The 15,858-nt window shown below is 31.0% G+C and overlaps 2 protein-coding genes across 2 annotated transcripts; both read right to left on the bottom strand.

Annotated features, from left to right (window-relative positions):
* Positions 1-548: 548 nt before the first annotated feature.
* On the bottom strand, positions 549-6,168 carry LOC100804753 (glycine-rich protein 5). Its single transcript, XM_006596549.4, has 4 exons — positions 6,070-6,168; positions 5,827-5,893; positions 5,478-5,518; positions 549-1,277 (listed from the first exon to the last, which is right to left on the bottom strand). Exons 1-4 carry the CDS (start codon positions 6,166-6,168, stop codon positions 762-764), a joined length of 723 nt encoding a protein of 240 aa, XP_006596612.3. The 3' UTR covers positions 549-761.
* Positions 6,169-7,825: 1,657 nt separating this feature from the next.
* Positions 7,826-8,461, bottom strand: LOC102666066 (acanthoscurrin-1). The gene has a single exon (XM_026125537.1). It carries the CDS (start codon positions 8,459-8,461, stop codon positions 7,826-7,828), a length of 636 nt encoding a protein of 211 aa, XP_025981322.1.
* Positions 8,462-15,858: the final 7,397 nt, after the last annotated feature.

Here is a 15,858-nt window from a genome sequence, read left to right as displayed (position 1 = left end):
TAAAACCTATTGAGAAAATAAATGAGGCTCGTGAAACCTCACTCCATGTTTCTTTTCTTCTGTATGTATAAATGTGTATGGTACAATGTTGGATTTGGCTCTGGATAAGAGGAAGAAGTCGTTATTAAGGATACTAGGGACGAAAAGGACAGAGGAAGACACTTCAAGACATTCGCGGTTGCTATGTGTAAAGATATTTGTGATTAATTGAAACAAATTAAGAAAAATGTAAACAATCGGTCTTGGCTCAAGGCGTCACGTACGGTTATCAAGTGGCTTCCATATGTTTACGCTTAAAGCTAACATTCCAATACACGTAAACAAGTGCACAATATGATAATTGAGGGCAATAATATGATAGTTTTAATCATCGCTACGAATAAATTTATAGCCACAGCAATATTTAAAATATGGACATGTGTTTCCCTTTTCTCTTCCTCCACCTCAAGAAAGCACATAAAGAAATATATGATAAAGAAAAGATAAAATTTAACTACAAAGAAATGACGAAGATATGTAGTAACGGTAGAAGTAAAACTCACCATTCATAGGAAAAACGATAACTTTGCACATATATCATAATTTTATTCAACATTTTCTTACTGGGAAATAACTCTAGTGATAATTAAGAAAGGTTAGAGAAAAGACAGGCCTCTTTGTTGACTATATCCATGCCTCTCACAACACGAGTTTATTCATGAAATATATTATAACTAGGTAGAAACTAGGTAGAACTACGTGCAGTGTCTCATTCTTTACTCTTAACCTCGTTGACCTGGGAAGCCACCTCCACCAGGGAAGCCTCCGCCAACAACACCGGGGAAGCCGCCTCCGCCACCAACACCGGGGAAGCCTCCACCGCCACCGAAGAAGCTTCCACCAACTCCCGGGAAGCCTCCACCACCACCGGGGAAGCTTCCACCAACACCCGAGAAGCCTCCACCAATACCAGGGAAGCCTCCACCGCCACCTTGGAAGCCTCCACCCCCACCAGGGAAGCCTCCACCTCCACCACCACCACCACCAGGGAAGCCTCCACCACCACCAGGGAAGCCACCGCCAACACGAGGGAAGCCACCAGCACCATCACCAGCAGGAAAACTACCACCACCAGGGAAGCCTCCACGACCACGAGGGGAGCCACCACGACCAGCACCTGATAATCCACCACCAACACCAAGGTTGCCCCCACCACCCGCAGTAGCTAACTCTAACACCTCCGAGGAGATCAAAAGGAGCATGGCCAGCATAGAAACTATTGCTATCTTCGAACCCATCTTTCACTTTTTCACTAGTAAACTACAGGTCTACAACAGATCTCTACTCAAGTTAATGAGATATGTCTGGTTAGGATGAGAAAATGAGTCGGAAATATGCTCTATATATAGGAGCGAATGAGAGAATTTGAACCTTTCTCTTAATTGGCACCGTAGGTAGCGTATATTAATGTAGTCTTTTCTAGAATTAATTAACAACCTAATTGTTCTCGATCTCGAGCTCAATTTCCTTGTCCAATTTCAATGCTAAAGTGATGTAGGCTATGAAATTGAAGGACAGTATTTATTGTGCGTAAATGCGTATGAACTTCCCATGTACTGCAAAAATGATCAGTGGACAACTTATTTGACACTTAGTGACAGAAAGAGATAAAAAAAAAAAAGAAGTATGATAGTTGATATCATGTGATAGAAAGATAGAGATATATAAATACTAAGTTTAAACATAAGGAGTTGGTTGAGCATATCATAATAGGATATCTCATTTGACAAGTTGCATGTTTTAATCTTACTTGTCTCCTTAGATTGATGTAAATTTAAATATTTTTATAAACGTTGTTTGAGTTCAAATAGCATCTCCTCCCATAAATATTTTACTATGAAAAAGGGAAAGAAAATTAGGGAGTGTTAAAGAAGTGTTTCGAGAGATAGAATATCCACCTATCATTACTCAAAAAGGGGAGAAGCAGACACCTAGTGCTAGTTTGCTATGTATCTTAATATTTTTCTGATTTACCCTAAAGTATAAAATAATTTAAAGGTCAAAGTTAGACTTTTTTGCTGCAAAGTTAGTTAAAGTCCTTTAAGACTACCAAAAATCAACAAATTACAAATAAATACACTAAAGAAAAAATGTTATTCCCTTCCTAATTTTGATGTTAACAAATTTTTAAAAATTATATATAGATTTTCTTAATTTTAATTTTTTTTACTTGCATTTGTTATATTGTTTTCTAACCAGAATTACAATTTTATTTTGGTAACTAACATTTAATACTAGTCAGCTGAAACTTCATTTTGAATAAAAAATAACACAAAAAATACTTAAGAAATGACATGTAATTAAGTTTTTTTCTTAATTAAACATGCTTGCCAAATAATACAGAAAAATTGTATGTCAAATATGAAAAAAAATAATTACCATCGAGTGCCTATATATAGGGTGCTAACGTTAAATGAAATTACAATGTGCGAAATATTATCATGTTTTTCTTCCATTACATACACAAGTATTTTAAACTTATGAAATTAAACACGTCAATACAATAAATTGTTACTAAAAACATTTTATATTATAATAATAATTATTAATGAGTATCTTGTTATATTAAACATGAATGAATTAAAGAGAAACATCTTTTAAAATATCGAAGAGAAAAATATCTTTATAAATTAATATCATATATTAAATTGCAAAATTTAAAAATTAAATTTAAATTAGGAATGATTAAGACTTTTTCTTTTTGTAATAAAATCCCGTTATGCAGGCAGTGCCCATTGGCCACTATTGTTGATTCAGATTGCTACTCCAAGCTAGCCCCCCATCGATGACATCGATGCCACAAAAGTTTGCCCAAAAGCGATATATATTAATTGGGCATGGGGTTTAGCTATGCTATAGGTTTCGTGATCACATTACAGCCAAGCATATTTCAGCATGTGATATCTCCACTTTTGACGAAATCATAGCCCACAACTCGTCAATTTTGTTGCATGCACACACCTTGCGGGAGCCATAGCATGCCTGCCCTATTCATTCAAGAGCTTGCCTTGATTGGACTTTCTCAAAAACATAGTACTTGTCGATATTTCTAACACTATATATGGTTGCCAAGAGATTTTGAAATCAAGGTCCTGAATTGAGTGCTCGCAGACTAGCAGCAAATTAACCCAGCTATAGATTTATTGAAATCGACCATAAATTATTTCGGCCGGAAGCCACACAAAAATGAGCGAGCATGCAAGAAGGAGAGATCACTTGTCCTAGCTTGGTCCATAGAGGCCTTTCCAAAAAAAAAAAACAGAACCTATAAAATAAATAAATGAGATAGTGGGGCCCACGCTTTGAGAGAGATACCCAGGGTCATAGGACCCACCACTAAAAGGGATTTAAATTACTTTTTAAAAAATTATATGTTTGCTGTATAATATTTTCTATAATTTTTAATTTTATTTTTGTAAATAGATTGAAGTTATTGTTTTATCCCTTTTTTTTTTCAAACTAACATGTAACATGAGATTAAAAAACATTATCATGTTAGTTGTTAGTTTTTTTTTTTACCTTTATAAATTTTTATTAAATGAATTTTTAACTCACTATGCTATTTTATTCAATGTAACGAAAATATAATTTTTTAATGAAATTATTGTTTATTTTTTATGTAATATATATTTATATTTTTAAATAATTAAATATAAATTAAAGGACTTTATTTAGTGTTTCGTTATGGATGCATAAGAAGCAAGGATCAACACCGAAGATAGTTGGCTGTTTTTTGGGGTTGGTTCATGTTCAACTCATGGATAGTGAGTGTTAAACACTCCACACAAAGGATAAAAAGAAAAGACGAAAGAGGGTTACCTTGTTGGAGGCTCTTGAATGCGAAAAGCTCTCAAGCTTTGACTCATTCTATAGGAGGAATAACATGGAACCCCACACATGGACACCCGACGTGTTAAGATCGATGATGATGTACATGTTGGAAATGCCTAACTCTACAAGGGTTTCCTGGATGAAATATTAATCAATTCTGTTATTAGTTTTTTTGAGGTCAATTTTGATCCAATCATGTCTCAAAATATAGGCTTAGTCTGTAAAAGACAATATACAAATTAGACACCATTGAATATAAGTATTTTCTGTCTAACTTGCTATAATTTGCTACATGCATTGAGATAGTTAGTAACCAACCAAATCCAAATACACCTTACGAAATGTAAGGATTGAACTTTAAATTTTGAGTATCAACTAAATGTGGACCTTTTAGCCTAGTTCCATCATGGCTTGATGTGGCCTTAACTCACAAAAAGTTGGAAAACCTTAAATCTTTTCTTTTCCATTCTATTTTGCTCTCAAGATCATTTCATCACATCGTCGTGTAAAGAGTCATATATTTTTTTTAGTGAACTCTTAAAACAAAAAACATATGACTGATAACAAGTTTTAAAATAGAAAAAAAATTAAAAAATAGTTTTACTTTTTATAAAATTTAAAACTTAAAACAAAAAATTACTCCGAACGAGAGCTCAAAACAATGTTTCTAATACATTATCATTGACTAAAATTTGTTAAAAGTTTCAAAATTTTGTGAGTCTCAAACGATTTTTCTAATACATTATCAATATTATTAATTCACTAATTTAGAGAACAAAATCATTTTTATGCCATAATTTGCTTTTAATTTGGTGTGTTTTTGTGTCATCAAAACTGATGACGGAGTCCCTTTCATCACCTGTGGTTGCAGTGGGTCGGGTCCCAAACCCAAGTCAAAGAATGATAGACAAAGGAATGGAGAAGGAAAGATTATCACCTGAGAAACATTTTATTTTTCCTTTGTCTTTTGTTTGCAATTTTGCATGGAAAACTTTGGGATCAATTCTCCAATTGTCCTTTGCCATTCCCCTGAACTTAAAATTTAGAGTTTGCAATTTTACAAGTCTTTAAAATTTGAAAATAAAAAAATGTAAAACTCAAAACACGCAACTAGAAAAATGATTATTAGTGAGGGGGATATAAATTTGTCACAAAATATTTTATGATAAAAATATTTAGAGAGAGCTTTATTCATCACTAAATCTAATTTAAATTGTTTGTGACAGATTTTTTTATTAACAATATTATTGAGGGGGATATAAACTGGTCAAAAACCCCTCGCTAAATGTTTTATATTTATTTATGACGAATTTTGTGACAGAAAAATTTGAAAAGGGGATATTCCATAACATAATCCCCTGCTAATATTTCATATTTGTTTTGTGAGGAACATATATGTTTAAGAGGGATACAAATCCATTACAAAATTAAATAAATTTTTGTCCATCTCAAATCTGTATTTTTCGTCACAAAGGTCGTAACTGTGAGAAAGAGTTTTTTCATGTCTAAGATTCATCACTAATTTTGATTTTTTTTCTAGAAGTGATACAAACCTTATTAAAACGGGTTTTAGTTTATAAAATTTAGAACTAACAATTTTCCCAGACCCTTGCCAACAACATATTAGTCTCACTCTTTATAACGAAGTCTACTCACAATTTTATAAATTTTAACAAGTTTAATTAACATAAGATAATATATTAGAAAAAAATATTAAAGAATATTTTAGTAACTCTGCTCTTATTGTAAATAGTAGGAATAATATATCCGACGACAAATAATGCCATTGAATATGATAATAAATGAGTGGATAAATAATTATTTTTGTTGTTGGATATTTAAATCGGTGAAAATTTAATTTTTAAAATAATAAAAATTCTAATTTTATTTTTAAATGTATAAAAAATAAGATAATTATGTCTTACTACGTGATTATTTTGTCATTATAAAAATAACATGAATTTTCTCCGTATTTGACATCTGGCACATCATTTTTCTCCTTAGCAACTTCAGTTACAAACACGTGAAACATGAACAAGTGATAATCATATATATTTGCCATGAAAGACAGTAATCATGATTAAGGAGCATAACACAATTAGTGTTATCATGAGTTAAATAAGTTATAATGCAAATTATCATTGAATTTAAAGTTTGTGAGAATTGAAAGCAAAATTGAAACTCACCTGTTGTACACATTGACGAAGTCTCAGCAAGGTTCCTAACTGTCACGCTAAAGGATATCAGAGCAACCATGGCCAAGAGGCCTAGGACGAGTAAGGTTTCCTTAGAAAACATTTTTCAGAACTGAAAATACAAACCGAATCAAATTAATAAATGTTTTCTGATGACAGCTTATGAAATATTGATATGAAAATTAGTGAGGAAGTGGCTGTATATGTAGGAGGAGGGAGATAGCTAGACTTGAAATGGACTCCAAAACTTGCTAATTTAACTTGAACAATTAAATAATAAATTCAGTCTTCTCCAAGTGCTGAAAATTCGTGTTTCTGATATCACACTCAACGTTCTTCTTAATTTTCGGAAGTAGCATTCATTGTTTAATTTGATGCTGGTGTCAACGTAATTCTATGTGGTCAAGTAGGTAAATTAATCTCGAACGAGTGCATATATATCTATTGTTTGCTGTTTTGTTTATAACTTATAAGCACCAAAGTGAACAGATAAAGGCAACTTCCGATTTGCTATAAATGCTTTTTTCAGTTTCTTGGACTGAACAATCAAGAGCATTTTTGGGGGAGTGCTTCATTATACTACTAAGTGTTACTTAACTGAGTTGTTTATATAAATAACTGTTATTTAATTTATTTTTATCAATTAAAAAATTATTTTTTAATTACAAAATTTAATGTGACACAAATTAAATACTCATTTTAATAACTTTAATATTTGAGTAAACTTTTATGTAAAATTTTTTAATTTATATAATATTATAAGATTCATAAATTTTAGATAAACAATTTATTTAAAGAGTCATGTAGATGCTCTTAAAAGAATATTTACAAACAACAAATATCAACAATATTAATTTTCTCACCCCATTTTACTTAAAAAGAAAAGTTAAATCAGAACAAAATTTATGGCCAAGTTATTTATATTTTTCCACCAAAAAATAAGTTACTTATATTTTTACCATCAAACAAATAATGTTGTAGGTATTCATTCTTTCATATAATGTAGTCTTTGTAAGACTATGTAATTTTTTTTATTATATTCATGTATTATTAAGATTATTTGTGTTAAATATTATTAAAATTAAATAATAATAAGAAAGTAATCAAATTATTAATATTTTAATATATTTATATTATGTCAATTTTAATATATATAAATGAGCTAACAGATGATTTTGGATTAATATGAAATTTTACATATATAATTTTTGTGAAAGAAATTTTCAATCTAACATTAAATTTTAAGAAAATATTAATCAATTGAAAGTTATATAATGATGTAATAATCGCCAAAATTTTACCGATGTAATTTTATTTGTCTTCTCTCACTCTCTCTCTATATATATATATGAAGGCTAGCTCAATGAATTTTGTATATATTAATAAAGGAACAAACATTGATTTACTGTAGCTTCAAGCAGGTTGAAGATATGATAATTATAAAAACTGAAACTTAACTACAAAGAAATAATGAAGAGATGTAGACAGCATAGAAGTAAGACACACGATTTAATTAGGACAAACAAAAGCTTTGCACACAGTATATTATCACCATTCTTAAATTTGCTCTGATTATATAGGTACATGCAGTGACGTACGTATTATTCAATATTTTGTTATTGTTAGTGGTAATCATTAAGAAAGGTCAGGAGAAAAGACACCCCTCCTTGTTGACTATAAGCATGCCTCACACAACAACAAGAAATTTATTCATGAAATATAGTAAGTACTTAGTAGAACTACTCTGTCATTTGTGAGCCTTATCCTCTCTGGCCTGGGAATCCACCACCCCTTCCACCAGGGAAGCCGCCACCACCACTAGGGGAGCCACCAACATCACCAGGGAAACCGCCAACTCCACCAGGAAAACCTCCACGTCCGGGAGGGGTGCCACCAACATCACCAGGGAAACCGCCAACTCCACCAGGAAAACCTCCACGTCCGGGAGGGGAGCCACCACGACCACGAGGGGTGCCACCACCACTAGGGAAGGTACCAACAATGCCCGGGAAGCCACTGCCACCTCCAACAGGGAATCCAACACCACCACCAACAGGTAGTCCACCACGACGACCACCACCACCAGGTGATCCAACACCACCACCAATCGGGAATCCACCACGACCACCACCAGGTAATCCAACACCACCACCAACAGGGAATCCACCACGACCACCACCAGGTAATCCAACATCACCACCAATAGGGAATCCACCACGACCACCACCAGGTAATCCAACATCACCACCACCACCACCAGGTAATCCACCACCAACACTAGGGTTACCACCACCAAAGTTACCCGCACCACCACTAGTGGCTAAGACCTCCGAGGAGATCAGAAGGAGCATGGCCAACAGACCTAGGGTAGGTACTGTTGATATCTTCGAACCCATTTTTCAGTACTAAACTACAACAAATTAATTAACTCAAATGAGATATGCTTGACAGTGAAGGATGAGAAAATTAGTGGGGAAGTATACTCTATATATAGGAGGGGAGGGGAGAGAAGTAGGACATTTCTCTTAATTGGCACCGTAGAGTATATTAATTTAGTCTTTTCTAGAGTTTATTATTAAGTAATAACCTAATTGTGCTTCATCTCCAGCTCAATAGTCTCAATGATAAAATGTAGGCTATGAAATTGAAGGACAGTATTTATTGTGCCTGACTACATGCATGTATGTTATGCAAAAAGTGATCACTGCATAACTAATTTGAAACTTAGTGAGAGAAAGAGATAAAAGAAATAAATATATATAATAAAAAGATAGAGAGAAAGAAAATTAGTGACTGGTAAAGAATTGTTCGGACATATAAGAATATCACCTATCATTTTTCGAAAAGTGGAGAAGTACTAGACATGAACTAGTACTAGTTTGCTTTTTTTTTTTTTACATGAATCATAATATTTTATTTATTTATTTATTTATGACAAAGTATAAAATAATCTAAAAGTCAAAGTTAGATAAAGTTCTTTAAGACTATCACAAATCAATAAATTACTAATAAATATAATAACGAAAAATTGTTATTCCCATGCTAATTTTTAGGTTAGTAAATTAAATGACTGACTTTTTAAAATTTATATATAGATTAATCACCTTCCTTGTATTTTCGGTATCTTTTTTTTTTTTATTAAAATTACAATTTCATTTTGGTAACTTATACTAAATTTTATTACAAGTCAAATGAAACGTCCTTTTTGACTAAAACCAAACCACAAAAATACCATGTAATTAAGTTTTGTCTTAAATAAAATTATGTCAAATAATACCATAACAATTGTATATATCAAATACGAAAATTAATTACCACCGAGTGCCTAGATGAAATGAAATGGTGTGGACAAAACAATAAAAGGAAAGAAAAACTAAAATCAATTTTACGCGTTACAATATATTTTCTTGAAAGATTGTTATTTAACATTCTCCATTGTGATTCCTATTAAATGTTTTTATACAGTATAACTTCAAAACTAATAATGTTTATAAAAAAAACTTCAAAATTAATATTTAGAGTTGTACCTTTAATTAATAAAGTCGTATTTACGTGATCTTAAGAAAAAAATCATGGCTGAGTTTTTTTCCCCCTAATGCATCATGGTTATGATTTATATATATGATATTATAGGTAAGTTAGTTTTTTGCATTAAAATTTTCACAATTCTCGTCAAGATTAGTTATAGTAAGCATTTTATTATTATTTTATATTAAGTCCAGTACGGAGAATACTTATGTCTGATCTTTCATCTACTACTCAATTAATTTTATTATTTTTAGTCTCAATGGAAGGCCTGGCTACGCCATTTTGAATTAAAAACAAAAAACAATAAAAGTTAAGAACACAAGTTTTCCTTCTTGTAGACAGAAGTGTGCTGTGGCTATGAGCTGCGCCGTTTTCTAAGGTGCTAACGTCAAATGAAATTGTAATATGTGGGAAATACTATCACGTTTTTCGTCCATTACGTACGTACACAAAGTTTTTTTTAAATTTAAATAAAACATGTCAGAAAATAAATTAATAAAACATTTTATATTTTTATTATTAATAATGAATAATTTGTTCGAGCTACTATGTGGCACCCCGATAAAGAAAAACATCTTTTAAAATCGAAGAGGATAATGTTTATTAATTAATATGATATATTAAATTTAATTAGGAATGATTAAGATTTTTTTTTTTTGTAAGAATTCAAAATGAAAAGAGGAACTACAACGTGACAACAGTAGGCATATCCCTGCCCACATATCCCTCCCCAAAGTCTCTAAAATAGTTTCATGGCGGTGCCCACCATCGATATTGGAGAATGCAAGAGTTGCCACAGAAATCATAGCCCTAAAACCAGGAAAGTATGCTTTAGCTATAGGTTTCGTGGTCACATTCCAGCCAACCATAATTTAGCATCTGATATCCCCCATTCTTGACCAAATGATAGCCATGTACAACTCGTCAATTTTGTTGCATGCACACACCTTGCGGGAGCCAGAATTGCATAGGGTATAATGGAATGAAGGAAATGACTGATTTAGTGAGCCATAGGCTGCCTGCTCTAGTCAAGAGATTGCCCTTCCAAAAGGTAATGTAGGATTGGACTTTCTCAATAACATTCTTAAAGTCTGCCTAGCTTATTGGTCACCGGCCCCATTTATTAACATTCGAAATCGAAAGCCAAGGTGCATAGATGTCGATATCCCTAGGGCGATGCCCAAAGATCTTTCAATCAAGGTCCATAGGGCCTTGCAAAAAACCCAAAACATCATGAGTAAAAAAAAAAAGATGATGTAGAGGGGACTTTCCAGGATTAGTTCATGTTCAACTCATGGATAGTAAGTGTTAGGCACATATAATCCATAAAGGTATAAAAAGGTAGGGTGAATGAGGATTGGCTTGTCGAATGCCTCTTGGGAAAAAGTCTCAAGCTTTGACCCATTCTAGAGGAGGCATAACATGGAACCACCCATACCCTACACGATACAAGATTAATGTATGAAGATGTTGGGAATATCAAACTATAATAATATGTTTGAATGGAGCAATTCAGGAGAAGAATTAATTTTTTCAAGGAATTTAAAAGAATTTTATGATAAAATAATTTGTTTGGATAAAATATTTGAAAGAAGATTTAATTTTTGGTATTTTTATGAATCATTTTGATTGACTAAAATATTGAGATTTCAAATTCTCTCAAAAAATAAAGAATTTGAAATTCTTTTTTCGGAGATGTTCACTCTAACTCACATCCTTACTCGCGACTCTTTCTCGTTTAACACTCGCAATTACGGGTGATCGAAGTTTTTACGACCGGCATCGACATCAGCTATTTTTCACTGACGTTGATCAAAGTTTTTTCAATCAAGATTTTTATGTATGATGTTGACCAAAACTATTTTTTGCTGATATCGGTTAAGATTTTTTTTTATATGATATTGGTTAAGGTTATTTTCTCATTAACGTCAGTCATGAGAATTTTTTGCTAACGTCAACCAAGGATATTTTTTAGCTACAACCATCTAGGTTCTCTAGTTGATGCCGACAAATGATTTTTTTGGCCGAAATTGACTAGATTTTTTCTGCTGACATCGGTCAGAACTAACTTTTGAGTAGACACCTGCTAGGATTTTTTAGCCGACGTCAGTTAGGTTTTTCCAGCCAACATCGGCTAAAGTTATTTTTTAGCCAATATCTGCTAGGGTTACTTTTTAGTCGATTTTGGCTAGGGTGTTTTGGCTGATGTCAACTAGATTTTCTTAGCTGATAACAGTTAGAATTTTTTTTGCTGACATCAACTAGGGTTTTCTGTATGACATCAATCAAAGCTATTTATAAACCACATTAGCTAGGGTTTTTTGGTTGATGTTGGCTAGGGTTTTTTATGCTAACACCAGCTAGGTATTTTTTATCTACTATTTTTAGTCGACATTGACTAGGTTCTTTCGGTTGACAACCACTAGAATTTTTTTGGTCGACATCGTTTGAGTTATTTTTTAGCCAACATTAGCCAATACTATTTTGTAGTCGATGTTGGCTAAGGTTTTTTATCTGACATTAGTCAGGACTATTTTTTAGCCAACTTCGACTAGGGATTTTTCGGCCAATGTTTACCAATGATATTTTTCAGTCGACTTCGGATAGGTTCTATTGGTCAACATTGATCAAGCTATTTTTTAGTTGATGTTGGATAGAGTGTTTTTGTCAATGCCTGTTAGGGTTTTTTAGGCCGACGTTGATTAGTAAGGGCTATTTATCGACTGAAAAACCCTAGAAGATGTCGACCAAAAAACCCCAAGCCGACGTTGGCTAAAAATAATATTGGTCAATGTCGTATAAAAAGAGCATAGCCGACGTCGGCCAAACAAACCCTAGCTGGTGTTTGCCAAAAAACCCTAGCCAACGTTAGTAAAAAAACCTAGTCAACATCAACTAAAAAATAGACTCAATCAACGTTGGCCGAAAAATTACCCTGGCTTACACTAGCTAACAAATATTCCCGACATACTTTAACAAAATAAACCCTATTTGATGTCAACCGAAACATGACATTGGTTGATGTCGATTTAAAAACATCACTAGTTGTAGTCAAGCAAAACAATCTTAGTTAAAATTATCAATATTTTATATTTTTAAATTATTAAACATTGAAAAATATTTTTTAATTAATATTTCAAAATTTGATTGTGTTTATTTTCTATAAAGTTTAATATTGAGATTTCATCTATTTAAAATATAAAATTAAAATTTTGCATATATATGAAGGAAATTGAATTATCATTTTCAAACAAAGAATTTAAAATTGAAAAAATTTAAATTGATTTATCCAAACAAAACATTTAAAAATAAAGAAAATTAAAATCAAAACAATTCTAATTTTAAACATTTTAAATTTCCTAAAATTTTGAAATTTCTAATCCAAACACAAGAATTTCTTGGATGAAATTCTAATCAATCCTATCATGCATAAGCTTTTCCGAGGTCAATTTTGATATAGCCTTCAATCCATTCTTCGCCTTAGACTTTTGAATGATTTGAAACACTCATGCTAAAATAGTGTTATCTATAGTGCCCCTGCCTGGAACAGGCCAATTAGTACATCCAAGAATGGCATAAGATGACAGATAAGGACTTTCGTGATTACCTTATAACCCAAATTGCACAAGCTAATCAACTAGTAGTACTCCTTTAGTCGAACTAGATGGTACAGTATGGGAATAAGGACCAAAAGGGTCTTGAGGAGGCTCGAATTTAAAAAATTGTCAGTGAATGCTTTGCGTACTAGATGCCAAAGGTCATTGCCAAAAATGAGTAAGTGTATGGCTTGTAAAAGAAAGACTGAAAACCATCCAGGTTAAGTTAAAGGACTTTATTTTCATGGTTGCACTCTTAACCTCCTCTTTTGTGACCGAGGCCAGTAGTGCCTCTTGCGCTTCTTACTCAGTTAAGAAATATTACCAACATGCAACAGGGGCCAAGAATGTTATTAGAAAAAAGAGATATGAAGTGCCTAATGGCTTTCTATTTTAAAACATCAAAATTTGTATGTTAGGAACCTTTCTTTAGAAAGAGATCAAAGATCTTATATTCCGCATCCAACGAGAGATTGTTTGGGCATGAAAAAAAAAATCTAGTGTATGTTCTGTATGAGGTAAACCAGTGTGCTACAACACAAAGCTATATATCACTTTTCCTTATACATTCTATGTTTTAAAGAGAATATCCATAAATATTTTTCAAAACACTAGTTAAACATTTAAATAAGTAGTAAATTTATGAAAAAGACATATTACTAATGCATTTTTGTTATAAATATTCACCAAAAAAATTTATATTAATTTCTAGCTTTTGGCATAGAAGACACCTCGGAAGAAAAAAAATCTATTCAAAGCGCAAAAAGACAAGCCAACATTTTTTCGATCACATTTCAAACTGGATGTGAGTAGAAAGAAATTTTTTTAATGCTTAGCTGAAACAATTTTTTTATGCATTAGCTTAAACAATTTTACTAGCTTAAATGATTGTTTTACTTTTGTATATATATCAACTGTAATTATTTTACATGACAATTTCAAATTAACTAGTGCATAGTATGTTGTTACTTTAGCTGCTGTTATATGTATAGGATGTTTCAAATGACAACAATTAATTTCAACTATTGGATTCCAGTTTTAAAAAAATAGTGGATGAGATTAAAATTTAATTAAAAAAAATCATGTGCACGTTAAACATCCATGAGTTTAATATTGCCTTCATGAAAACATGATTCCTCACCGTCCTGCCATCAAGTGTCCCGTTGGAACCACCTAGATTTCCATCACGAGAGTGACTCCCACCAACATCAACGAAGGAAAACAGTGATGGGTCGTCAGTGATCTATCGAAGAATTCTCGCTGTCCGACATTTTCTTCGTCTTGGAGATGATCGCATTGTTGCAGTGTCTTTTTTTTCCTTCTATTTTAATTTCTCAGTTTAATTTATTTCTATTATTATTAAAAGATTTAATTAGTTTCTTTAATTTTTTTAAATGATTCAATTTGAGCTTTATATTTCTAAAAGTTTCTAAAGGTTGAGTTTGATTCCATTATAAATCAAAATTCATGTGTTGTGTTAAGAAATTTGATTCCATTTTTTTTAGAATTTTTTTATTCATTTAATTTATTTACAAAATTTGATAATTACATAAATTTTAATTTTATATTTAATTGAATGATGTATTTAGATATTTATTATAATAATTAAAAATTAAATAAATATGATATTTAATTGAATGATGTATTTAGATGTTTTTTTTATAACAATTGATAATTAAATAAATTTAATATTTTTTACATATGTAAATACTTATTAAACCTATGATTTTTATTTATAATTTATATATGTAAATAAATTAATTATTAGATAATAAATAATCATAAAAAAATTTATTATATAAATTTATATATACATTAAATATAAATTAAAAATTTTAATCTTATAACATATATTAGCTCAATTAGTTTAAATATTTTATTAATGATGCCAGAGACACAAGTTTAATTCATGTTTGTGTCATTAATTTTAAATTAAATTATAAATTATATTTTTGAAAAAAAATTAAAAAAATGTATGGTATTGATTATGTGATTGGCGTTAATAAATCCAAAGGGCCATAGTTAGTGTTGTTTTCTCAACTTAAATTAATTGAATTGATTTTTTCTTATACTAGTTCATGAATTAATTATTTTATAAAATTAATTTAATTAATCAAATTATTTTTATAAAACGAGTTTAGTAAATTGAATTAGTTTTTATTTAAATATTTTTTATTTGTAAAAAATAATTTAAAAACTAGTTAAAAAACTAATTTAAAATTGATTCCGTTCCAAGGATCACTTTAAAACTAATTAAAAACTAATTCACTTTTAAAATAATTTTTTTAAATCAGATTTATTTTCAATCAATTTCTAAATCAGTTTTACTGTTTAGATATAAAATCATCAAAATAATTCAAAACCAATTGGGTTTTATTTTTTACCGAATCAGTTTTTCACAGTCTAATCTTCAATGCTGCAATTAAACGCATATTATAATGTCTGCTAGCTTGTTGAATTCATTTATTGTCGTATTCAATGACATTTGTCTTCCGTTCGTGTTTTTCTATTCCTACTATTTAGAATAATAGAAGCTACTAAAACACTCTAATACATTCATTTTTAATATAGTTAAAATTTATTTAAAATTTAAAAATTAAGTTGATCTAATTAAATAAAGAGTAAGTTAAATTTAGATTTCTTGAGCAAATTCCTGGATCCAAGTATTG

The sequence above is a fragment of the Glycine max genome, chromosome 14, assembly GCF_000004515.6.
Source record: "Glycine max cultivar Williams 82 chromosome 14, Glycine_max_v4.0, whole genome shotgun sequence".
NCBI classification, from domain to species: Eukaryota; Viridiplantae; Streptophyta; class Magnoliopsida; order Fabales; family Fabaceae; genus Glycine; species Glycine max.
This window is presented reverse-complemented; position numbering and strand designations above follow the sequence as displayed.